General features: G+C 38.6%; 1 protein-coding gene across 1 annotated transcript in view; it reads left to right on the top strand.

Annotated features, from left to right (window-relative positions):
* MAK (male germ cell associated kinase) overlaps positions 1–26538 on the top strand; it is a 32974-nt gene extending 6436 nt beyond the window's left edge. The window contains exons 3-14 of the mRNA XM_063129771.1: positions 251–305; positions 1984–2105; positions 3176–3255; positions 4174–4306; positions 4390–4561; positions 6466–6633; positions 8554–8889; positions 12104–12294; positions 13613–13743; positions 15192–15320; positions 21464–21589; positions 26239–26538. Of these exons, the coding sequence (XP_062985841.1) occupies positions 251–305; positions 1984–2105; positions 3176–3255; positions 4174–4306; positions 4390–4561; positions 6466–6633; positions 8554–8889; positions 12104–12294; positions 13613–13743; positions 15192–15320; positions 21464–21589; positions 26239–26405 (1810 nt within the window). The 3' untranslated portion in view covers positions 26406–26538. The remainder of the gene's footprint in view (positions 1–250; positions 306–1983; positions 2106–3175; positions 3256–4173; positions 4307–4389; positions 4562–6465; positions 6634–8553; positions 8890–12103; positions 12295–13612; positions 13744–15191; positions 15321–21463; positions 21590–26238) is intronic.
* The last annotated feature ends 372 nt before the right edge of the window (positions 26539–26910 follow it).

The raw sequence follows: 26910 nt of genomic DNA, 5'->3' as shown, positions 1-26910 counted from the left end.
TTAGGAAGCTGGTGAAATTTAATTTCTGGTTACTTGTGCATGGTGGCTAGATCAGTCTCTTTTCCACTTTGCTCTCCACAGTAACGCAAAAAATATATGCTGTCTGAGATAACCAGACATCTTACCCTATGATTGGGCTGCTGCCTCTGGCTGCTTGAACTACAGAGTTTACCCAGCTTTCTGTTTTCTTTTGTTTTGTGTGTTTCATCATTTATATTTAAGCATGGATTCCTTATGATTTTTATTTCAGAATGAAACGGAAGTTCTACTCTTGGGATGAATGTATGAACCTGAGAGAAGTCAAGGTAATGCTCATAGAATGCTAATTTTGAGAGGAGTGTTAGATCTGGTAGTTTCTGCTCAATGTGGAGGCCCCAAATCTGGCTCTCCTAAGAGGTACCTCCTGCTCTGTTATCAATATAGAAGAAAAAGTGCGTTGTAGAGGGAGTGATGTGTGTAGAAACAGTAGTTGCTAGAAAGCCACTCATAGGTTGGATTCTTGGTGCTCTATTCCTTATACACAAAAAATGGTCAAATTGGCCCATAAAGAAAATGAGTTGCTGACCAGGGATTAGTACTGTGGTGAAGGGACAAGAACAAATAGACATATGGGCATAGCTGAGATAATAAATTGGCCACAACTTTATTGACTTATTTTAATAGGCTTGGCGGCAGCATAGGGCATGGATCCTGTCATTGGCCAGTCCGTCTGCTGACCTATTCCCCTTCCTGGCCCACATGCCAGGAGCGCTAGTGGTGGATGGAAGAGCCAGCGGCACACCACGATACAGATTTCTAGTATGAACCCCTTTCCACCACCATGGACATGGCCCGCTTGCAACCTCTATGTTGGTCTGAACTTGGTGCCATGTCCCTGAGATGCCTTGCGGGAATCCTCCTGCTCCCCTTCACCAATGGATCCAGCCCAAATGATCAAATTGGCCCTTGAAGAAAATTAGTTGCTGACCAGGGCTTCATATTGCATTTTACATAGGTTTGGGCACAATGCTATGCATATTAAGACAGAAAAAAAGTCCTACAACTCCCAGCATTCCCCAGCCAGCCATGGTGACTGAGAAATGCTGGGAGTTGCAGGGCTTTTCTTTCTTTCTAGACATGCATGGGATTGTGCTCTTGGCTATCCTGTGCCAAAATGGAACCCCCACCTTGTTAGTGTGACTTTCTCTCAAACTCTACTGGTGGGAGTTAAACTTCCATTGTCTGCCACCCCGATTAATTGACTGCAATGTTTTACATTTTTAATTTTTAAAAAATTGGGATTTGTGTGATTTTGCAAAACTTAAGAATGAATTGTAGAAAAATATTTGGTGGCACAGAAATATAAACAGCTATGGAAAAGGGGCTTGTCTGGAAACTAGCCACCTTAATGTAGAGGGCTATGTAGACACTTTGATCTAGCCCAAGGCTGGGAGAAGGTAGTTCTCCAGGTGCTTTGGACTTCAACTCCCAACATTCCTGACTACATGATGGAAGGGGCTTCTGGGAATAGAAGTCCTGTGTTTTTGGAGATCTACCTCCTGCCCTGACTATGTAGGACTGCTGATATGTTAAGGAAAGGCCATTTAGCTGATACAGAGATTTGGACCTTTGCATCATATAATTTTAATGGCCAACATGTTAGCTTTAATTTGTATCTTAAGTTGTAAAGCAAATGAGATCTGGATGCATTTAGGAAAGGATGTCTGTCGTCACTGTTATATGTAATGGTGAAATGTGAAAATAAGAAATTTATACATAGCATGCTTTGGATGTGCACATTCCCTGGAACAGGTTATAGTACGCAAGTAGACCCTCAGTCCTGCCTTCACAACCTATTTGCTCTGAAGCCTATCCTTCATATTTTAAAGTGGACGTGGAATATCAAGCTTTTTAGGAACAGTTACATATTTTCAGTAAACAGCTCTATTCCAGCCTCTGTTATGACCAAAGACAAAGTAAAAAGTATTTTTTTATGTATTGCAGTCTCTGAAAAAACTTAATCATGCCAATGTGATAAAGCTGAAGGAAGTTATTCGAGAGAATGACCATCTTTATTTTGTCTTTGAATATATGAAGGAAAATCTCTATCAGCTAATGAAAGATAGGTATATCTACTTTTAAAACTTAATGCAGCATTCTGCTTGCTATTTTCATAGAGCATCTTTTTATATTTTGAGCTGTGCTGTAATTCTCTGTATGTCACAGAAAAGTGATTGATATTTTAATAAACAGGTCAAAGTTTGACTTAGGCTCAGTTTGGACAACACATTAGTCAACGCAGAGTGAAAACTCCACTCAACAGTTGAGTTTTTAGAACACAACATGTTTTTAGACAGTTGAGTTTTTAGAACACAACATGTTCTAACACCACCGTGTGTGACTGTGGGCTGCTGTGGAGTTGAGTAAAATCCATCATGATGTTTGATTGACAATTCCTCCACCCCATCTCCTTCCCCTGTCCTCCCGATGGTATCCCATCAGCCATAGCTACAAAAAAAACCCAAACCAATCCCAGCGGCTCTCCTGGAGCGGCACTTGCTCCTTTCGCCACTCTTGCCAGGGAACTCTGTACCCAGTGGGAAAAGTCAACTCAATGCAATGGAAAACTCCACAGAGCCCACTACACAACACGCAACACAATGATTGTGCTGGAACTCTCCTCTGCACAGCGTGGATATTCTGCGTGGAGTGTTATCCAAAAAAAATTCCACCATTGCATGAAGTTTTCCCATCAGACAATACGTTTCTCAATGGTGGTGTAAGAACTCCATTGTGGAGTTCTAAAACCACCATTGACTAACGTGTTGTCTGAACTGAGCCCTAGTGTGCCAAAGAAACTGGTTTAATTTGTTCAACTACCGGGTCCTATTGAGAATTGTGTTATTCTTGTAAGCCAAGGTACATTTTCCAGATCAGTTATTTTTCTAAGAAAAGCTTTTATATTTCTCAGGTTTAACTTGCATATCACTCAGGTTTAAACCCTGCAGGTTTAACTTGATGTATGGCTGGCTGGGGCATGCTGGGAGTTGTCGGACTTTTTTTCTGGGTAAACATGGATAGGATTGCACCCAAAAATATTTTCTTTGATTTTAACTGGAACAAAACCTGCTTTATAGGCACACAAAACTTTAATGTTATGAAAATCTGCTGACATTGTCAATTTGTTTCCTCACAGAAATAAGTTGTTCCCTGAGTCTGTCATCAGGAACATTATGTATCAAATATTACAAGGTTTAGCTTTTATCCATAAACATGGTAAGTCTTTTGCTACTCTGATTTTTCTGAGTAAAGACATAAATGTACAGTGATGAGATAGAAATATGCCTTCTAACTTAAAAAGAACTACTTCATGGTTTGTTGAAGTGTAATTGGGATATATTAGTTTTATTATGCAGTGCCAAAGAACTAAATGGAGAATATAGTTTCTGATTAATATATATTTCACAATGCTCAAAGATGATGGTTTTGACCGTGTCATTCTTAATCTGAATTCCTTGTATGTTGCTGTGAATTAGGCATGCTTTTTAAAAAGGCTATTTTGGAGCTGGTAGGTAACATTACTGGGAAATGAGAATAATCTGGATTGGATCTAGGTTTAGTCATGCTTAGAGTAGACCTGTTGAAACTGATGGGACAGTTAGTCATGATTAACTCAAGTCCCATTGATTTAAGTTGGTCTACTCTAGGCTTCCAAGTCTGGATACAACCCATTCTATGGACTTTCCTTCTAACAATGATTTGGTAACTTCTGTTCATTCAGTTGAACTGCAAATTACTCATGCTTCATTCAGGCAGCCATATTGAGGTTTTGGTAATGTGCCTTTTATTTGTATGTAACTAAGTAGCTAAACAGTTTTTTAATCAAGTAAAAATTCTTTGATCAATTTGCAGCCCTAGATTTTATGCATTCAGTATTATATTTTAAAAATCTATCAGGTCCATTAGTTTCCATAAATATATCAATTACCAGGTAGCTCAGGTCAAAATGTTGTGAAGCCTGTGTTTAATTTTAAAAACAGAATTAAAAACATTTTATGGCAAGCTATTTTAAATCTAATTCAGAAGAGAGAATTTCCTTATTGTCCAATAGAATTCCAAAGCTATTTTCTATTTGAAGTAGCTGTTGATACAGTAATTAGATGATTTTTTTTTTGTCTTTTTTCACATTCACAGGATTTTTCCATCGGGATATGAAGCCTGAAAACCTTCTCTGTATGGGTCCAGAACTTGTTAAAATAGCTGATTTTGGATTGGCTAGAGAACTAAGATCGCAGCCTCCATATACTGATTATGTATCCACCAGATGGTAAGTATATTATTCAACAGATCCATCACTTAAATTTTATATCTCTACATAAACTTATTCAGTTGTTTCTCTTCACATTACAGGTACCGTGCCCCTGAGGTTTTACTGAGGTCTTCTGTTTATAGTTCTCCTATTGACATATGGGCTGTTGGTAGCATAATGGCAGAACTCTACACACTAAGACCTCTTTTCCCAGGAACAAGTGAAGTTGATGAAATCTTCAAAATTTGCCAAGTGTTAGGAACCCCAAAGAAGGTAAGCTATTTTGAAAATACATATTATTACAATTGGTAGGAATAAAATCAACAGCTACTATTGGGTACTAGTTTGGTCCTGAATTGCCAGTCAATTTCATTTCATTTTGCTAATTGCTTTGGTAACTACTTGATGCTGCCTGAATAGGATTTATTTGTTTCCATTTTGAGAATAATGCTTTGAAAATTAACCATTTCTATATACTGTGTCTTGATAATGAAAGTCAGATAAGTTTAAATATATTTTTTAAAAAGGATTCCTAGGTGGCTTTGTATAGAACAGGTTTTTGCTAAGATTACATCCAGCTCTGCTGCTGTTCTTTCTGTTTAGTTGGAGTGTGAAATTTGTCTTTATGTTTTTGTGATGGAAGTGGTGTCATAAATAGAAATGTATCCCTTACAATAATGGAAGATGCAGTTAGACACAAACTGGTTGTCATGCTGCTATAAATGCAACAGAAAGTATATGTTGGCAATACAGTTATGTTGAATTCTAAGCATTAAATATAGTGTGAATCAAGCTTCCAAGATCCAGGCTACCTTTGGCATATAAAACACTTTATATAAAACACTTTTCTAAGTATGCTCTTCAATGTGCTTTATTAAATGACATGAACATGAAACATCAATGTACAATTGTACACACACTGAACATAAAATTCTGTGTTTGGGTAAACTAAATAAGAGTAAATGTACATATCTTACAATTTCCAAATTGTGTTTTTTTTTAGTGTAAGTCTTAAAGCAAAGGGAAATGCCACTTCTACAGCAGAGTTCAAATTTCAACAGTCATACTTCTATGCTTTTTATTACTAGAAGTGATGAGTAAGAACAATAAATGCATAGATACATAGTATTTCCTTTCAAAATTGCAATCCAGAAATTCCCCCTCCCCTAACCCTAAAAAGCGTAGGTAACATTTAGAGTATTTCAAGAAGAGATAGGTATTTGGAAAGCCACAGCTTTAGAAGGGAATGCTGAAGGGGGATTTGGGTTAGGGATGGGAGAATGGTGCAGGGCACATGGGGCAGTATTTGATGGGACACTTACGTCCCCCCTGATACCTTTTTGCCCTGCCAATTTTGTTCTACAAGCGGTGGCTCGCCACTTAACACAAGGAAATTTAGTGTTTCCTAGAGGAAGCCCCCAAACAGCGAAAACTCTTGTTTCTGGAAGGAGGCAGGAGATAGGCAAAGCTCCCTTATGCAAGCTCTGCCACCTTGCCTCCTTCCAGAATTGAGCGTTTCCGCTTGTTTCAGTTTGCTGCAGAAGCTCTAAATCAGCCGTTTGCACAACATATTCAACTGGGCAGAAGAAAATTGGCCCAGGCAGAAGCATCCCATTCGATTCTGCCCCGTGTGTTTTCAATACCAGTGCTTTGCCCAGTAGCATTTGAAGGTGTTTCTAAGCTTTCATTGAGTGCATTTTCTTTACCCCTGAGTAATGCCAAGCACTAAACCACATCCAGGTAGGCTTAGACTTCACTGTTTTTCTTTGTTAAAAACATCCACTGACCTTTTTCTCTTTGCTTCTGCCATGGGTGTGCACTGTTGGTTGGAAGGCTGCAGAGAGGCGATGAAGGCTACTTTTCACAAACATTTTCAAACTTCTACTTGTTTAGCACATGTGAAATATGTTTCATTTTCTTAAGCTAAATAAGGGCTATGTCTCTCTATGATTAAGTGCAATCCTATGTCTATTCAGTGCACTCCTACCATGTCTACACAGAAATAAAAGAGTATATGATTGCAGCCTAAACTTCAGTCTCATTCTTTATCACATGAACCTGACAAGATTCACAAGCAGCCTCTGCCAAAGATGACCAATTACCCCTACAACTATTTCTGCTATCATAGAACACAGTCTTTTTGCTTTAAAGACTGCTTTTGTATGTCTTTTTAATAGGGTGATTGGCCAGAAGGATACCAGCTTGCCACTGCAATGAATTTTCGCTTCCCTCAGTGTGTCTCACTAAACCTAAAGACTCTCATTCCAAATGCCAGCAATGAAGCTGTACAGCTTATGAGTGATATGTTGAACTGGGATCCAAAGAAACGACCTACAGCAAGTCAGGTATGCAAGCCTTATAGAAATAGAAATTTGGAAATTTCACGTCAAGAACAGCGTGAGTTCAGGCTAGTGCCAAAACCTGTTCAGGCATTACTTAAAATTATTAAAGCATCACCTGCATCATCCAGATTGTAGTCTTCCAAAACCAGAAAGAAGTAGTGAGCAAGGTTATTGTTAGAGATGCCTGCACAATATGTAAAATAGTTTTGTAAAATTTTCCAGGTAACCAAGTACATGGACCAAGATATATGTAAAAGAAGAATAAATCTCTACCCCCATCTCCAAGACTATAAAATTTAGTTTTAATAAGTATTTGGAGCTGCAGTTAAACACAGTCAACATAGAAGTAATGCCTTTTTGAGAGTCCAGAGGCTTTGGACAATGTGATTTACTTGTAGATGGGTTATGCATTGCATTATTATTATTATTATTATTATTATTATTATTATTATTATTATTAATTACCCGCCTCTTCCTCTGGATCAAGGTGGGGAACAACACTGAATAAAAAAATACATAAAACTGATTAAAAACATATAAAATGAATACATTACTAAAATAACAGCTAAACATCTTAAAATTTGACTAGATAGGCCTGCTGGAAGAGACCAATCTTTATAGCATTTTTTTTTAATGCAACCTAGGTTCTCCTTGACCCTGCCACTTTTATTGGTAAACTGGTGTTGGTGGTGTCCAGAACTGCTGTAAGCTAGTTACATCTGATATATTAACCCCATCCTTTTATCAGGGCTTTGCAACAGTTGCCCTCTACTTTGTAACTTCAAAGGTTGGTTACTGAAATGTGCTATACATGGGGTTTCTCTTGAAGACTATTTGAAAGCTTCGTGTGGTGCAAAATTTCACAGACTCCCTGTTGATAGATGTAGGCAAGCAAGAAGGCAGTTCCTCATCATCTGCTCCGCCTGCCAGGGGGCTTCAGGAGGTTGTTCTTGCCTTTAAAGCAATTCATGGCCTGGAATGATGTAAATCAGGAAGTACCTAATTTACATCATTATGGGTGCAATCCTTTGCATGTTTTGGCAGAAAAAAGTCCTGCAACTCCAATGCTGGCAGCTATAGCACGTTTTCTATCTAAACATGCATAGGGTTATGCCTTAAATGTTTGAGCTCCCTGTATGAGCCCACTTCAAATTCCTTCTTTCTGGGAAATTAGATGGTCATTGACAACAAGCAGGCCATTTGGGGTGTTTCCTTTGATTTTGTGGACAAATATTCCCCAAAAGACATGTTTATGCTCCTCCCTGTTGACCAAGGGGAAGGAAAAACTTGGCCTCTGGATGGTTTTTCTCTGCTGCACTATGTTTTGTTGTTTTATTCTGTATAAAACATCAAAACACAGTGTCTACTAGTTCTATGAGCTGCCTTGCGTATTTATGGAAAGGCAGGAATAGAAAAATGTGTTTTAAATACATAAAATATTTTATTTATTTATTTATTTATTTATTACATTTTTATACCGCCCAATAGCCGAAGCTATTTATTTAGTGCATTTCAGGTGCACCAAAGCACTTCTCATACATTCTCTCTTTAATCCTTATATCACTCGTTAAGGCACACCATTATTATTGTCATTCTCATATTGTAGAGGAACCAGGAAATGATGGCTAAAGTGTGTTTGATTGACGTGAGATTTGAATCAGGAACTTCCTGGCTTGTCCCCTTAGTGATTGTACTATACCAGCTCCCCAGTTTTCCATGGAGTTAAAATTCCTTCTTGACTCCAGTAAAGCTGGTCTGTTCAATCCTGTGTGTAATATTCCTCATACCTCAAAACTTGCCTCATTTCCCTCATAAGATTTTACTTGGTTTATGTCCAAATGGAGGCCTGTTTGATACTCTTACACTAGAAGCATTGTAGACATTTAGCTGCATTATTGTTAATGGTGTTGCCTTTTTCTTCAGGCATTGAAGTATCCTTACTTTCAAGTGGGCCAGGTTTTAGGACCACCTCTACAGTGTCTGGATCAGAAACTGTCTCATCCCAAGTCAATTCAGCTAATGGAGCCAAAGCCATCTCTACCCAAACTAGACCCTGTATCAAAATTAGAATCTGTATCTAAGCCAGAATCTCAGTCTTCACCAGATGCGCCTGACAAGTTTCAGCTGCAGTGTCTATCAAAGAATAACCAACACCCCCTCCAGCCAATTCAGCTGCCACAGAATGCAACCAACCAGCAACCATCAAAACAACAGCAGCCACACTCATTCCTTCCGGCCATCAATAAAAATTCTTCACCAGTAAGTTGTCATCAAGGAACTATTTATCTATTAACAAGTCAAAGTACAGCTACTCAGGATTTTCAGCTCAAGTCTAAAGGGTGGGGTATTACTTCTGCAAATAAAATTAAATAAGTCACTCTGAGGTCCAGTTTTACATTTTCATTCATTCAAGTAGGGCTATATCACTTAACAGTAGAGAAACATATTGATTACATTTTTAACTTGGTGCTTTCTGTTTAACATGTTCTTTATAAGCCCTTTTATCCATGTGCCTCATAACACTCCTTTCCCCTCTGAACCTCTACAGATCTGTTAGATCCTGTCTCCTTTTATCTATCCACTCTATAGCGCTCTTTCCGCTCCACCCCCACTCTGTAGCCTATATCCTTTCTATGCACCATTGATTATCTTCTCTTTGATCAGGGGCTCCTGCCCACAGGTCTGTTTGCACCCCTATTTCTCAGTCCCCCTTTCTTCAATCCCTCTGTTTCTGTTTCCTCCATATCCTTTCCCATTCTCTAGTCCATACTAAGCTTGGCCACAGCAGTACACAGTCAGGCTTAAAATGCAGGTAACATTTGATAATTGAGAACTAGTGTGGTATGGCAGCTAGAGTGCTGGACTGGGAATTCCTGGGAGTTCCAGGTTCTAGTCCTCACTTGGCCATGGAAGCTCACTGGGTGACTTTGGGCCAGCAACAGACTCTCAGCCCAACCTACCTCACAGGGTTGTTGTTGTGAGGATAAAATGGAGAGGAGGAGGGTTATATATGCTGCCTTGGGTTCCTGGGAGGATATAAATGCAATAAATAAATTGTTTGTATACATTCATAAATTTGTATTTACAAAGACATTGCTGGAAGGAAATATAAGTGGGGTGCCACTTGTTATTATTTGGTAATTATCTCCAGTTTATAACATGAAGTTTTGGACTATTTTAAACAGTATCATTGCAATATCTACCCACACAATTGTATTGGGGTAAGTTAAAAGCCACTGAATATACTCCCATCACTTGCATTGTCGATCCTTGGGTTGGTATGTAGGAACCCCAGGGAAAGGAGCAAAGACTCAAAGAAAAACTCAATAGATTTGGTCTTTTATAAGAAGGGAAAGAGGAAGAGTTAGGGTGTGTCACATAATTAGGATAGGAGTGAACAAAGCAATAACTCTGGAGGGAGGGAGAATGACAAAAGGTATTCATGAAATGGTTAAGATGAATCAGGCTGATGGGGTTCATCTGTAGCTCTCACTATGCCTCTTTGGTTCATGCATAAAATTGATGAGGGCAAAGTTACAATGGCCCAGCTCAAACATAAAAAGAAGCCACCATGGTTGAATTTTCCTGTGGGGCTTCTTGTTGTGGCGGTTGCTGCCATTTTGGATATTCAAGGTGCAGTAGGGGAATGCCGTAGCTTCTCATTACATGTGAATCTGGCGAGAATGGGTTGTTTAGGTGGTTGACAAGTCACCAACAACCCTAAAACAGCCTGGGTTAACAATCCCAACTACCCACACTTGCCAGGTTCGCATGAAATGAGAAGCAGCAGCAGGAGACTGAATCGCCAGCCTGGCACCCATAGGTGCTGCAACCGACCACGGCTAATAAACCATGGAGGGGTGCAATGATCTTCTTACTTCAAATTGCTTCTCTACAGCAACTTGGGGGGGAAACAATATGCTTTGGCTTCAGTCATCTTGGTGCTTTGTGTCAACTCTCCAGAGAAAATGATCTGGTCTTTTGTTGGAAGGGCCCAGTCTTTTCTTACAACTATTTCCTTTTTCCAAAGTCTCATGTTTTTTTCATGGCACAGAATGAGGGAATAGAAGGGAAAGCAATTTTATCCCATCCTTTCACACTAGAGTTGCTTCATGCAATCCAGCCTTCCCTGTCCTTCCAGCAGCATTGCCTAATCATGCTGTGGAGAAAGTGAATAGGGAGAAATCTCTCTCACACACATACACAAACTAAACCCTGGGTTATCCCATGGAGCTGATTGGTGGGAGATTCAGGACAGATAAAAGGAAGGACTTCTTCACACAGTGCACATGGAACTCGCTTCCACGAGTTATAGTGATGGCCACCAATATTGATGGCTTTAAAAGGGGGTTAGAGAAATTCCTGGAGGAGAAGGCTGTCAAAGGTTACTAGTCCTGATGGTGGTATGTTACCTCCAGTATCAGAAGCAGTATGCCTATGTTCACGAGTTGCTGGAGAACTTGGGCAGGAGGGTACTGTTGCACCGTAATGGGCTCAAGTTACAGGTAGCCAGATTCTGGCTGGAAATCAGGAAAAGCTTCCTGCTGTTAGAGCAGTATGACAATGGAACCAGTTACCTATGGAGGTCGTGGGCTCTGCTGCATTAGAGGCATTCAAGAAGCAGCTGGACAACCATCTGTCAGGTATGCTTTAAGGTGGATTCCTGCATTGAGCAGGGGGTTGGACTCAATGGCCTTATAGGCCCCTTCCAACTCTACTATTCTATGAGTCTATGTCCTGCTTTGGGGGTTCTTGTAGGCAGATGTTTGGCCACTGCGTAAAAAGAAGGGAGAAACAAATTCTCAGAATGCTGAACTTTTTATTGTAGATTGTAAAGCCTGACATGTTTCGGCCTGCACCTTTTGAAAGCCTTCTTCAGGGGGTTGTAAAAAGATGTCTGCAAAGATCTTCCATTTTGTTGATAAGAAGATCTTTGCAGACATCTTTTTACAGCCCCCTGAAAAAGGCCTTGAAAAGGTACAGGCCAAAATGTGTCGGGCTTTACAATCTACAATAAAAATTTCTGCATCCTGAGAATTTGTTTCTCCCTTCTTTTCACTTCATTGGATGCTTTTCTCCACCTGCTTTTGCTGTTTGGCCACTGTGAACAGAATGCTGTACTAGATGGACTCTCAGTCTGGTACAGTATGGCTCTTCTTATGATAATCAAACCAAGCACATCCCCTCCCGCCTGACCCCATTTTTCTTGCTTGACACATGGTGGTGCAGAGGAGCAGCTTATCTGTCCTCAGCCATTCCTCCATCTTCAATTCATTCTTTGAGGAGCTTTAATCATATTTTATACTTTTCAAAGGGTCAGGTCACGGTATTCTTCACTACATTTTTGCATTCAGAAACCCTGCAAAACCTACAAATACTTCCAACCATATTTTTTCCCAATAAGGAATAATAATGTACAAGTTGTGAAATATGTCAGAAATAATGTCATCCTTTTTTTCTGTAATCAAAACAGAAGCAAGTAGCCATAGGACCTTCAAATAGTGCTGTAGGCCTGAAAAACTGTCGGCGCCGGTGGGGACAGACTATGTTAAAGACCATGGATAGTTGGGACGATTTTGATGACACAGAATTTGGAATTTCATATTCCAAGAAGCCCAGCATTGCCATGTTAAGTGAAAAGAAAACAAAGGAATCTCTCTTTAGGTAAGGCATTCTGTTTCTTACTACTTTCTAATTAGTTTATAACTCCTACATTTGGCACAAACAAAGTTAATCATTGCTAACCTTATATGCACTTATAGGCTCTGACTGGCTTACAGGACTAGCTCTTTTATGCTGATTGTAACATTTAAAAATGTATATTCTAAATATTGTAATATTTCATATTAAATTGAATATATGCTTAGTGAGTATTTGTGAATATACATTGAACGAGTATTTCAGTGGATTGTCTCCTCTCTTTTTTTTAATTTAATGCACAGCAACCAAATAAAGTACATGCGGAATTCCTTTTAAACTACTCTTTCTTTTAACAAAAAGTTTGAAAAGATTTTGTACACCATTTTTACCCCTTCCCCCCAATTTTAGGTCAATTGTTCTTGTAAAAGTGTATTACAATCAGAATAGACTAAATACTGATCATTTGTTAATCTGTCAAGAAATGCTTGTATATGATGTAAATGTATTTATAATTCTTGTAGCCAAGAAAAGGCACAGCCTCTTCATTGAAGAATTATGAAGTACAGAGATAAGGAACAGTGCTGATTACAAGCCCAGACAGAACTAGAAAGGATGGTGACCAGCTCTGAAGTGACTAAGCCTTAGAGTGCCATTGACTTTAGTGCCAGCAAGATTAGGAACATAGGAAGCTATCATATACTGAGTCAGAGTATTGGTCCATCTAGTTCAGGATTATTGATCCAGGGTTTTAGGCAGGAGTTTTTCCATCCCTGCTTAGAGATGTCAGGGATTGTACTTCAGACCTTCTGCATGGAAAAGCATGTGCTCTGCCACTGAGCTACAGATTTGAGGAGGTTGGCCAAGAACAATGAGATGTTTCTGTACTACCATTGGGAGGAGGCAGAAGGGACCATGGGAATGTTTTTACTCCAGATGTATTTATAGGTGTTCTTTCTGGCAGGGAAGGGTGAAACAAGCTCTCTTCAGGTGATTCCTTCTCTGGCCATTGTATGGGACTAGTTTGGCCTCTTCCTTGCTGTGATGTTCTTCCTAGAAGACAGGGTGCATCCTTTCCAGTGGTCCTTGGTTCCCTGGCAGATGGATGAGGCCAGAGCCTGCAGTCCCAGTTGGAGCAGAGAAGGGTGAAATTATCTCCCTACAGCTGCTTCCTCTCTGACTGATGTATGGGGCCACATTGGTCTCCCCTTTGCCATGATGTTCCTCCTGGGATGCAGGGGGTGCAGCTTCCCAGTGGCTCTTGGTTCTCTGGCTGAAGGACGAAAACTCTATTGTTCTGGATCAGGAGCTAATTTGTGTCGCCATGGGTTATCTTCACTTTCAGTGTTCCTGAGTCGAAGTCCCCCATCTCTGGCCAGTCAGGAGGAGAAAACAAGGTTCTGAAGAGAAATGACTCTGGAATATCAACTACATCAGCAAAACAGTACTACTTAAAACAGTCAAGATACTTACCTGGTAAAGGGGAAGTTCTTTAATGCTTTTGAATATTTCTGGGGGGTTTACTCTGACAAAATTTTCACATGCTGGAGCAATTTCAACCTGTTTTCTGCTTGCATACGTAGGTTGGAAGATTATATGGGTAAAGATTGAAATAGTTGTTGCTCCCATACTGTTTAGTCCCTTGGTAACTAGCTTTTCTTATGATCTGAGGAGGTGAAACTGAGTGCCAGGTCTCAAGTAGCATGCTGTTCAGAGAACTGTGCAACTAGCTCCTTATGTCAACTGTGACTTTGGACTTGTGTGTATTTCTCAAACAGCAGTCCCACTCTGCATGGTGTGCTGCTTTTCAAGCTCAGAGGAATTGTTTGCTTGGTTATTTGTTACATTTATATCCGGCTTTTCCTCCAAGGAGCCCAAGGTGGCATACATGATCCTCCTTTTCCTTTCCATTTTATCCTCACAACAACCCTGTGAGGTAGGATAGGCTAAGAGTCAGAGGCTGGCCCAAAGTCACCCAGTGAGCTTCATGGCCAAGTGAGGACTAGAACCTGGGTTTTCCCAGTACTAGTCCAACAACACACTGCACCGGCTGCCAACAATATCAACAGTGGTTTGCAATATGACACAAGGGCCTGCTACTCAAGGAACAAAAAGCAATGGTCCTGCTGGGTTATGCGTAAAGTAGCTGTAAAGGTTGTTATAGTTCAGTTGTAGAGCACACATGTTTTTCATGCAGAAGGTTCCAAGTTGAATACCTACCATCTCCAGTTTAAAAAAACAACAGGGACTTGGTTAGCAGGATGAGAAAATCCTGGAGAGCTCTTGCCTGTGAGACTAGCTATTACTGGCCTAGATGTACCAGTGGTTTAACTGTGTAAGCCATATACATATATATATAATGTTTATTGTTGAAAGACATAAAATATAATTTTAATTCAACTCATAAGGCCGTTATTAGCTTCTTATTCCATAACTGGGTATATTGACCAACTCAGAGCACTAGAATAGACCCAATTATTGGCTTTCTGATTAATCATCTCAGTGCTGGAGAACTGGATATGTGTTGAGTTGGATCCTAGAATACAGTCAGTCCATTGGCATCTGCAATACCGTGTGACTTTTCTTACACATTTTTTACAGCAGCCTCCAGCTGTAGAAGCACAAACAACCAAAGTTTGGGGGTTTGTTGGGTGAGACCCACTGTAGAACAGAATAGTGAAGCCAGTCTGATCCATGTGGCTTGTGGATTCCCTCCCACATATTTATCAAACACTAAGGTTAAGTTGCTCATATTGGTTATTTTTAAGTAACAATTAATCACACATGGATTAAAATGGGCTTTTAAAGAAAGCAGCGTTGGGTTAAAATACGTTGGAAAGTATACTGTGACTCCAAGGCTCTTGAAGGGATGTGACCTGAGTTTAAAGTTATACACTAACCTTTAAAATGATTGTTTTTCTAAGGTGTAAACCCTAAGAATGTCTCCTCAGGAGCAGTCAGTAAAGAAGGATCCCATGGTACCTGGAACAATTCCTTATTTTCAAAACCAATAGCACCAATTAGAGGTCTGTCTTTCAGCCGACTCAATGCAGGTAACTAATATAAAATACTACTAAATTCAGTGCCCCCTAGATTGTTCTCTGATAAGTTTTATAAAATTAGTTTACAGTATTATTTTTGAGATTGCTTAAAAACACAGTGGCCTTTTCTTTGTTTAACATCCAACATCATTTTGAATACTGGCCTTGTTTTAAACACAGAGATGCATAGCAACTAGAGGCAGTGGTTCAGTGCTTTTTATACTGTATTTTGTATTTGTGTTTTTAACCTGTTGGTTGTTTTATTATGGTTTTAGTTTTTGTGAACTGCCCAGAGAGCTTTGGCTATTGGGCGGTATAAAAATGTAATAAATAAAATAAATAATAATAAATAAAGGTTGTGCATTTGTATCAGCATTACAATGTAGTAGGAAATGTACATCAAGTTGACACCATATAGTGCAAAAAGAGGCTGGGCCAGGTGCCTCTCATCTAAATGCACATTGTAATATCCATACACATGTTTGCAATTCTGTGTCTTCGAGTAAGGAAAACAGGGCTTGTATCTTTCTTGCGAGATGGGACAAGTGAATTCCTTATTTATATGGTACTTAACTATATTTCACTTAAACATTGTTATCCTGCTTGATTAATCAAATTATTAGTGACATATATTTTTTAAAAATCCATTTTATTGTGTGAAGGAAGTATGTGCTAAATCGTTTGTTGAAACATGGCCTTGAAGACTTTTCATTCTTATTCTGGCTAAATTACTGTGTTTTTTGTATTAATTTAAGCAAGCAATCTGACCATTATTTTCCATTGGTTTAAAATAGTATCAAAGAAAATATTAAAACAATAGTACCAGTTCTCAAATATTTTAAATTTTGAACTAACAAACTTAAAAGGGATATGATCTAGCTTCCCTTCTATTTTCATCTAGACAACATTTATCAGGTGGTTGTATGGATTTTTACACCTATAACTGCAGTTACATGTCAATTTTGTTTAACTCCTGAATAAATGATTAAAATAATCAGAAATCCATATAAATCAGTCCACTTTATTTGGTAGAATTACGCTGTCATGGTATATTTTGTGAAATTGGAGGGCAAATACTTTCCAGTAACTTAAGTTGTCTTTGACTGGGTTCAGACAACGTGATAACCCATGATGGGTTAAATAATCTATTGTAGGTTATTTGACACACCATGAGTTATCTTGTTGTGTGGCGGGATTTTTTTAGCCCATCATGGGTTATACTGCAGAAATAATCCATGCAAATAACCAACGATGTGCAGAGTGGGTTATTTAAACCACCGTTGGTTATCGTGTCATGTGGAGGGCACCGTTGTTGGCTTCTTAGGTTGTTCAATTTATGTCTTTGCAGCACGTGGAGTATAGTTGATCTTGCTCTGACCTTAATGTGGGTTGGATTTGCTTAATTGTTTTGTGGTTGTATTGAATTATTGCATAAACAATTAAAAATACATATGAAAATATTGTAAGTTTATTATAGCACAAAGAACAATAGAAGAGCCATGCTGAAACAGACCAAACGTCCATCTAGTGCAGTATTGTGTTTACACAGTGGCCAACCAGCTGCCCATGGAAAACCCAGAAGCAGAGCATGTGTGCAAATGCAACCTTCCACCTATGTTCCTCAGCAACAGATTTGCGTAGGCATACTGCCTCTGATACTGGAGGTAGCATATTACCACCAGGACTAGAAGCCATTGATACCCCTATCGTTCTTGAATTTGTCCAATCCCCTTTTAAAGCCATCTAAATTGGTGTCCCTTACTATGTCTTATGGCAGTAAATGCCATAGTTTAACTATGTGCCGTGTGAAGAAGTGGTTCCTTTTATTTATCCTGAATTTCCAACCAAACACAGGTTCTAGTAGTATGAAAGAGGGAGAAAATGTCTCTATCCACTTTCTCCACAACATTCAACATTTTGTACAGTTCTAAATAGGCTTCAGAGGCAGATAGAGCATCTTTACTTAATTAGATATCTCATTTAACCTATTTTAAGCACTATTCTAATTAACACTAATTATTTTATTGTATTGAGTATTAGCTGTCTGTAATCTTGTACACAGTTACCTGGGAGTAAGTCCCATTGAAGTCAAAGAGGCTTGTTTGTGAGTAGACATATATAGGATAGTGCTGTACGAATTTTTGCAAGAGAAAGGTACACTGTATTTTCTGATATAGGTATATATGTTAGAATTCTCAAGTATTTTCTTCCTAGGACTAATAAAGGTAATTTAGCCTTGCAGTGTCATGTTTGCTGCACAATTAATATCTTTTTAACAGATCTAAGCTACATTTTTCTTTGTTTGCTTGAATCTTAGTAATAAGTAGTTACAGCTCCAGGCTCCTATTTTAGAGATGATCCTTTCAATAGATAGGGAACTGATATTTTAAAGGCATCCTAAAGGCTCATTCACATTTGCTTTATTTCCAGATTTCTTTGTTTTTGTTTTGTTTTGTATTTCTTCTGTTCATTTCATCCACTCGTTCTGTTTTCTGAAAGTATTTATTTTCATTCTTTTCTTTCCTCCATCTGTTTTTCTGCCTCCTCTGAAGAAGAAAACTTAATTAAACCAATTGAAAAATTGTCTTGCAAAGAAAGAGTGAATGAAAAATTAGAGGATCCAAAAGGTAATTCGTAGCCATTTGGCAGCACTGAATCCTTGTAGATTTAGGGTTTTTCATATTCTAATCATATTTATTTTGCTTTTGGAAAAGGTATCATTGATCTTCAGTATTTTAGTGTGACATATGTCATGGCTTCAGTCTAGCAGTTCTTATGTTCACAGAGAATCTTGTTTGTGCAGAGGCTTCCCTGTCCTCTTATATGATCAGGGGAATCTCCATGTTTGCATGGGCCAATTGGGCCATTTCCTTTTATAAAAAAAGGCTCTTAGAGTTGATAGGGCCATCTAATATAACACTGGTCTAAATGCAGGGTCGCTCCATGCCTCCCCAATCCATGCATCACTTATCTGGGTCACTATCTGCCACAAATGTTTCCAGGCTAAAATGGTTCCAGACTTACTGGACCCAGGTGATTCAAACCGTCAAGCCAAGCAATACTTGTCAGTCAGGAAAAAGAAGTGCCTCTGCATACAGAGATGTACAAAATGGGGTGAGTGGGGGCTGAAGCACTTCGACTGAGGTGTATCTGCTGGTGTTATTCTGTTAGTACAAATGACGTTGTGCTAAAAGAAACCCACTTCTGAACTATGCACAAGGGGAGAATCCAACTAAGTTCCTCTTGCACAACCACTAGCTCAACTGCTTGCAGAACTTTGGTTTACAAAGTGACCCACTAGTGCTTGCACAACAGGAAAAGACATTATAGCTCTGGTAGCCCAGCAATTTTTTCTGCTAATGGTGCATTGGATTTAGGCCATTGATTTGAGAGACTTGAATGTTCATGGAAACTCGTCCTGCCTTGTTTGGATGACACAAGAAGTCACCATGAGTATCAACAACCCTAAACAAAACCATAGGTTCTCAGGGTGGCTTGTTCGTGAAAAATAAGTCACTCTGCAGAAACTGCACTGGGTTCATGAGACATGACAACCCACCATGGCTGATCACCCATGGCTTGTCCTGTCATGTGAAACAGGTCACTGATTGAAGATAAAAACATAAGAGCCCATCCCTGCTGGACCAAAGGCCCATCTAGTCCAGCATCATGTTTCTCACTCCTACACAAGCTATAAATGTAATCTACGCTAGTGACCACATCTTTGAAATCCATACCTTATTTTGTGTTGTGTAAAGAAGTCCTTCCTTTTGTCTGCCCTGATTCTAATTCTCTAGTACAATGTGAGAAGATTTTCTTTCTGACCACTTATGGTACACCATACATCAGTGTATGGTGTACCATAAAAACCCCAAACATCTTCATCTTCCGTTGTAAGGAATGTACTCCAACCCTCTGATAATTTTGATTCCCCCTTTCTAATCATTTTCTAGTTCTGTGTTATCTGTTTTTGAGATGGAGTGACCAAAACTATACATAGGATTCTAAATGTGGCTGCATGATAGATTAGTATAAAGGAAATACAATACTGGGAATTTTTGTCTTTTTCTGAACAATCTCTAGGATTGAATTTGTTTTTTTCGCAACTGTTATACCCTGAGATTATGTTTTCATTGAACAATCCATTACAACTCCAAGATCCTTTCAATCGCAGCTTTTAAAGCTCAGCTAAAAACTTTTCTTTTTCCTAAAGCTTTTAAAACTTGATTTTGCTCTGACTTTTATACTGCCTGTTTGGTGCATTCTCTTCCCCTCCTTATTGTTTTATTATGATTTTATTAGAATGTAAGCCTATGCGGCAGGGTCTTGCTATTTTATTGTTTTACTCTGTACAGCACCATGTACATTGATGGTGCTATATAAATAAATAAATAAATAAATAAATAAATAATAGTTCAGAGGTGGGCAACATACACCCCTTAGGCTGCATGTAGCCCCCGCTGCCCCCTTCCCCAAATAGAAACTATTTTTTAAGGGGGGAAAAGCCATTCGTAGCATTATAGAATATCAGAAAGGTCAAATTTAGCTTTTTTTTTTTTTGTAGTGGCACCATGTAGTGTTATGGACGCCATCTTTTCCTAATAAATCAATAAAGTTAATTTTTGGGTCATAGATTACAACCTGCCGGGGGCAGGGTGTCAAGTGGCCCCTGAACCTCCTGAAGTTGCCCATCCTTGCCTTAGTTATTCATTAGTAGTTCATCCCCCATCAGTGTATATAGGAAATTAAGCATTTTTGTGCTAATGTGTGTGAACCTCTTTTGCCAATTTGATGCCCGTTCATCTAGGTTTGAGAGATACTTTTGGAGCTCTTTTGAAAAGTTTTCACTCTCCTAAGTAATTTGGCACAAACTTGGCTACTTCTGTGCCCATTCCTATGCTACATTTACTTATTTAGTTTTTATTAAGCAATTTTTTCAATACATATCAACTTCCCCAACCAAATAAACGAACAGAAAAGAAAGGAAAAAAAGAAAAGAAACAGAGGCCAATTCTGGTTAACTGAACCAGGGACATTTAAATAATATAAAAAAGGAACCGCTGTCATGGTATCATATTTCTACGTCAGCCAAAATGATTGATATAACCTGGAAGTCTTTTATACAGGTATTCTTGAGCTGTATGCCTAATAAAGCAAGACCAATAAACAGAAAACATGTCGTTATATTTTTGTCCTCCAGCCAGGCATAAATTATTTGCCAATTTTTCAGTTAGAGCAAATTGGTAAATCAGTTTCTCTGGCACAGTTGCATTAATCCCTGATCCAGAGAGGACTTGGATACATGTAGTGGGGTTACAGGATGGTCCAAAATCAACTTTGTGTATGAATCTTCCACAAAGCTGCTCTGATGTGGACTACAATGTTTGGATAAGAGAATACTACTGGATGGACGATGCTACTGTTGGACTTTAGGAGGCTGCCTTGGGGATGGAATTCCTTAAATCCAGGGCTATAGTTGAAGTGGTTCTAATTGTGGTTCTACTGCAGTACAGAGATGGTACCACAGGACTTTGATGGGAGGAAAACGTCATATGGGGAGAGGGGTTCCCTCCAGTTGGAATGTTGTTTCTTCCCTTAAACCTACCCTTGGCCTTTTCATGTCAACATAACCTTTATAGTGGAGTGTATTTTTTTATTTGTGTGCTGGTTAGACATACCTGGAGAGCTGAGAGATGGAGTAAATGCCTGGATGTAATTTGGAGGTTTTGTCCACAAGGAACTCTTCTCTTTTGGTTTTTGTATCTAAGAACACTCCGTCACAGTATTTCCACTGTTTTATGGCTTGCCTGGACTTTATATGATATGGAATACTCTGGTTTAATTCTTCTTGAGTTGGTAAATCTCGTGCCTATACCAAGTAAATCTACGAATGGATGGTCACATGACTGAATGTTCATTGTCTATAAAAGTAATTATTTTAAAAAAATTCCTGCACTTGGAAAACTGGTTGTCATATCGCTTTCTACGCAATGGAAATTTACACTAACTTCTATAAAATTATGAACACATCTTATAATACCTCTGTATGGCTAGTATTGTTTTTGAATTAACATACAAATATTTGTAAGAATGTGCTGGTTCTGTGAGTCCCCCTTGATTTATGTATTTTTAAACAACTTTGTATCTCTCAACAGGAAATCCTGGTTTTGTTGGTGCTGCTTATAATGCCCCTGGAGGATATATCCCCTCCTTTCACAAAAAAGAGGTTGGTTCAGCTGGTCAAAGGATACAACTAGCACCACTTGGTCCATCAGCCACAGGTTAGCTTACATGACAGTTTGATGTATAGTGATTTCTTTATCTCTTGAAGGATTTGGGCCAGATGTTCCACTGGTGTAAATAGAGATAGATTTGTTAAGGATGAAATGTATTGTATTTTAAATTCATATTAGATTGGACTTTCATTGGGGCCTTAAATTCCTCTAACAGCAGTAATAACACAGAAGTTTAATTAAGTTCCCATTATAAAACTGCTTTCAAGTATATATTTTTTTGGCCTTCATATAAAAAGTTTAGTTCAACTTTGTCATTTAGCTTTGATTCTCATTAGTAGTCATTTAAAGTGCACATTTATCTCATTATGTAGGAGCTGGCAAAATCTTTTCCTAAACTTTACAATTGTTATTTGACAAAGAACGTAATTGCCTTTGATAATTCTAAATTTTAGAACTCTAGCCGTATGCAGCATTAACTTCTGCTTTCTGTTAAATCTATGATCATTTTTGGGGGTATAACAGATGCAAATTTGGCTCTATATTAAAGTATGTTTGATGAATCATTTATTACTTCTGTGATAAGCAATATATGCCTGAAATCCCTTTGACAAAGAATTGTTGATAGAGCATTTTAAAGAATAAAACCAGTAATCGGGTAGATGTATTTAGGAATTTACTCCTCAAGAGGCCACTAGTAGCTTTGTTGATGACAGCAGTGCATCCAAATAAGACTCGAGTCTAAAATCAAAACTTAGATCAAATGAGACTCGAGTCTTCACCTTAGAACGGCCAATTCTTCAACCAGCCTCTGTAACTATGGCTTTGAAAAGCAGCTTGATATGCAGGGATTAGCAGGTGAAGCGTTTCACTGCATGGAGAGAAATGCTACTATTTACTAATTGCTATTGATCAAGCCACAGCAAATGGAGGTAAGATCGGAAAGTTGGCAATCTCTTTCTTCACCTTTCAGGAATATAGTGAAATGTCTGAACTACTTCTCCACTATACTGGATTGTTATAACGAATGCTTTGGGGATGCTGCACACACATTTTATATTGATTGATTGATTGATTGATTGATTGCATTTCTATACCGCCCAATAGTCGAAGCTCTTCAAAGTTACATGCATGTACACGTATTTTTAGTTTATTTTATTTTTATAGGGATTAAATTTAAAGTGGAGTAATTTGGCAATACATATTGAAACCCCCGTGTTTTGGAAGGTGATGGTCCTCTTAGAAACTGTATGTTTTACTGGCTCACTATTGCAGGTGGCTCGTTATCTCCACCTGGATATAAGGGATGTGGAAGTGGCTTTTTAGAGAGAGAGAGCGGACCCAGGGTGTGGGCAGAGCAGTCTTGAGGTAGGAAACCTAGGAGCAGCCATATTGAGTGAAAAAGGCCTAACTTCCTTATTCTGCATGGTCCTTTACTTTTGCAATAAGGAAAACGTACATACTTGAAACCACAAACAACAGGTGAGGAATAATAGAAGTGGGTACCCCACCCCAAGTCAATTGGATAACCAATGTCATGTCTGAGGCACCCCCATTTTGTCACAGTCCACAAAATGTGTTATTTGGCCAACACCATGTTCAGTCACCTTTTAGAAATGAATTAATCTCCATTTATTTACATGCATGGTAGTTATCCATTTGTGAGACAAAATGAACCTTTGCTTCATTGGAATGCAGTTACCAGTGGCTTGTTAAGTGGCTAGCTGTCAAGAGGGGTTACCAGCTTTTTTTCTGACAAATATGTTGTGCCTTTAATAATTGCCCAATGAATAGAAATTCAACAGGTTCCCCATCATTGTATCTCCATGATGGAGAAAAGTTTCACTTACTAAATGTTTTTGTGCCATTAAGAAGTACTGTACAGAAAGAAGCTTTTATCAGGGGAAAAATCAACATCTAAAACCCCCTTCTTCTTTAACATCCATTCTGAAATATTAACTGTACTGTATTATTTTAGCTTTTTCCTCCTTTTCAGAGCAAAGCTGCTTTGACGTGCCATTTTTTCGTAGAAACACCGGGTTTAAATGAAATAAATAAAATATGTTATTGTTCATTTCTTTGTCATGCTCTCAGCACATTTTATCAAATATCCTTCTGTTTTTTTCATCTCTTCATTTATTCTGCCTGTCAGACTTTCCTACTATCTGTGACACAAAGAAAGGTAAAATTATGAAGCCAAAATAGAAATTAATTTCTTACTAATGGTGATGTAATGAGGAACAACAATGAGAAGCAATTTTTTCAGCATGCCCTTTTGATATTAACCCTATAGGTTAAAATTTGTATGCAATTTGGAAGCCACTTAAATAGCTTTTGTGGCACATCTGCTCATAAAAATGGTGGCTGTAATGATGAGAGTGATATACATAAATGCATACATACATATACACATTTCAGGCATTTATTTATTTATTTCCTTTCTGTGCCACACATAGTTGAAGCTCTTTGGGCAGTTCACAAAAATACATCTGATGAAGTGGACTTTAGTCTTCAAACACTTATGCCATAATAAATTTGATGTCTTTGCGGGTGGGAGTGAGTGAGTGGGATTTTTTTTTTAAAAAAAACACGTACCTTTTCGATGGAGTGCTCATGTGCCCATCTTCAATAATAATAATAATAATAATAATAATAATAATAATAATAATAATAATAATAATAATAATAATAATAATAATATTGCGGGCACAACGTCCTCTTCCTCTCAGGCTGTCGCGTGCCGTGTATAGACTGAGGGGGAGGATCACCATATTGCAAGATCTTCCCCCTCCTTAGGTCTAGACATGCCCTTAGATTAACAGATGTGAGACAAAGGAGGACAGTTCTCAGGAGTGCAAGAGGGATAGTCTGAGTTTCTCCCGTTTCTGAGAGGCTTTGGATTAGGGAAATCCAAGCATCCTCCACCGAGTTATGTGGTTAAAAACCGTCTCTTCACCCCCATCAGCTGATGCGAAAGAAAGATAACCTGATGGTGGTGGGTCTATCTGTACTTCTTGTTTCAAGATGCTTTTTTCAATGGTCATTGTGTTCACATAGTGGCCAATCAGATACGATTAATGGTTAATATTCATGGCATTTACTTGAGTTGTGTATATTTGAAGTGGTTCATGTTCTTCATGGAGATGTGTTTTGTAGGTTCAAAGTTGTTTTGATTGTTGTGAATGGTAACAATAAGTAGATCTGTTTTCTCATTTGAGTTAGATAGCTCACTAGTGCTTTTTTGAGTGTATCATGTTTAGGTTATCTATTGTATGAGTGTTCTTGAAGAGAACTCTTTTAAAATCATGATTTTATGTTGGGAATTAATCATAAGTCTGCATTTCTATGGCCATGCTCAAGAGAGCCATACAACTGTGGCTGTATGCATCCAATTCGGTTTGCCTTTCAATTGGTATGCCCAATGCCACATGGCAAATTGGTTTTGACACTCAAGGGTGGTTTTAAAATGATTTCTAAAATATCCTGGGGAAGTGCTTAATGGGGGTATTCAACTGTGAACAGCAACACAAGCCCTTGCCGATGACCAGGGCCGGGCAAAGCTGGTAAAAGGCCTGGGCCAGATAGGAAATGTAGGCCCCATTTCAAACTGCTCATTAAGTATTTTTAATCAGTTCTAAATACATATGAACTAGAATTATCTTATAAAAAGGTAAATGGCAAGCACTTTTATTCAAGATGTATATAAGACAACACTTCTTCACATTCAGAAATGCTTTACATGCTTTTCTTTGGGCAAATTCATCATCAACAACAGAAAAATCAAGCAACTTTGCCTTGCCAATGTTAATGTTCAAAACTGCTAATCCATTCAAATGTTCTTGCACCATTGCGGACCGAAAATATGACGATCTGGCCTTTTGTGATTGCTCTCAGCCCCATTCACGTGCCTTTGTCTCAGCTCTGCTGGAGATGGGGGAGTGAAGACACCTTGGCTTTTTGGCTGTCTCAAAATGGAGTCAGTACTGCTCACTCACAGGAGAGCTACTTCGTAAGAAATCTTTACCAAAGGGTCCCCCTTTGCCTCTACCAGAGGGAGTAGGCCCCCTCAAAATCGTAGGCCCATGCCAACTGGCCCCCCTGCTCCCCCCCATTTTGCTACATGTTCTGCCATACATCTGCATCTGATGCAAAGTTATAACTTCATTTCCTCACCAAGCTGCTGCCTGCCCAGATGTTCTTGCCACTGCCTAGTATGAGGGATGACAGATTAGAGGCTCCAGAAATATTCCTTACCACTTGACACTTATGATAGAAACAACCGAGCTATCCTAGGGTGGAAGAGCTCACCCTGAGACAGTTTGATTGTCTGTCTTACTACTGTATACATGTGTGGTTTTGGCATAGATATTTAGTTGTGTGGCTTTGGTAATGAAGTCTGTCATTTCTTTAGGAAACATTGATAAATTCCCCCCAGTTACTACTGTATTCTAAACCTTATTAAAACTAGATTATAATCTTATCGTTTGTGCAGAGTCTCCTGTCATATAATCATGGGATTGTATCCACAGTGTTGGTCTGACTTAGAGTAGACGCATTAAAATGAATGGGGTTTAAGTGAGATTAACATTAGATTCAACCCATTGGATGATTTTCTAACACGTTTAATAGTGAGAGAAGTAGTCTTTAGTCTTTGGACTCTGGCTTGTATTAATTTTGTGGTTTTCTTTTCTTTTCAGAATATGCAGAATATGCTTGGAAAACGAAAGCTGCCCGTGCTCAGTTACCAGGGCCTACATACAATACAGCTGCAAAAGGCATGAACATTTTAACTCGCCCACCACCGCCAGTACAACCAGTACATGGAAGAACGGACTGGGTGGCCAAGTATGGAGGGCATCGGTAGAAGTGCTTTCTTATTCCACTTATGCTTACTGAGGCTGTTTACATACTTTCCTTCATTCTAGGACACTTTAAAACACATTTCTACTAATAGAATATCAATTCTGGAAAGAACTGAGAGCCTGTATTTTATTATCTCTAGGGAAATATATATATATATATATATACATATATAATATATAATAAATACATTTTACTTAGAAAGCATTCTTTAAAAAAGTGTCTCTAAGGGTTAGGGGTTTTGTTTTGTTTACGTGACAAAGTATTCTATACAGGAACTTGCCAAAGCTAATGAGTATTTGAACTCTTACTAGTTGTGTGGTAACTTTTATGGGGTGCTCTTGATTTCCCCTCCTTATAAAACATTTTTAAATGTCTTAAAAATGCAAATAAACATATTAGCCATTTGACAGCTATGGCTAACTTGTATATGGAGGGCAACAGATGGCTAAAACGTGGAGTAAAGAGTTGCCTTCAAACAGATGTTGCTTCCAGAACATTTTTTTTTT

This window comes from Elgaria multicarinata, chromosome 7 (genome assembly GCF_023053635.1).
Source record: "Elgaria multicarinata webbii isolate HBS135686 ecotype San Diego chromosome 7, rElgMul1.1.pri, whole genome shotgun sequence".
Lineage (NCBI taxonomy): Eukaryota > Metazoa > Chordata > Lepidosauria > Squamata > Anguidae > Elgaria > Elgaria multicarinata.
This window is presented reverse-complemented; position numbering and strand designations above follow the sequence as displayed.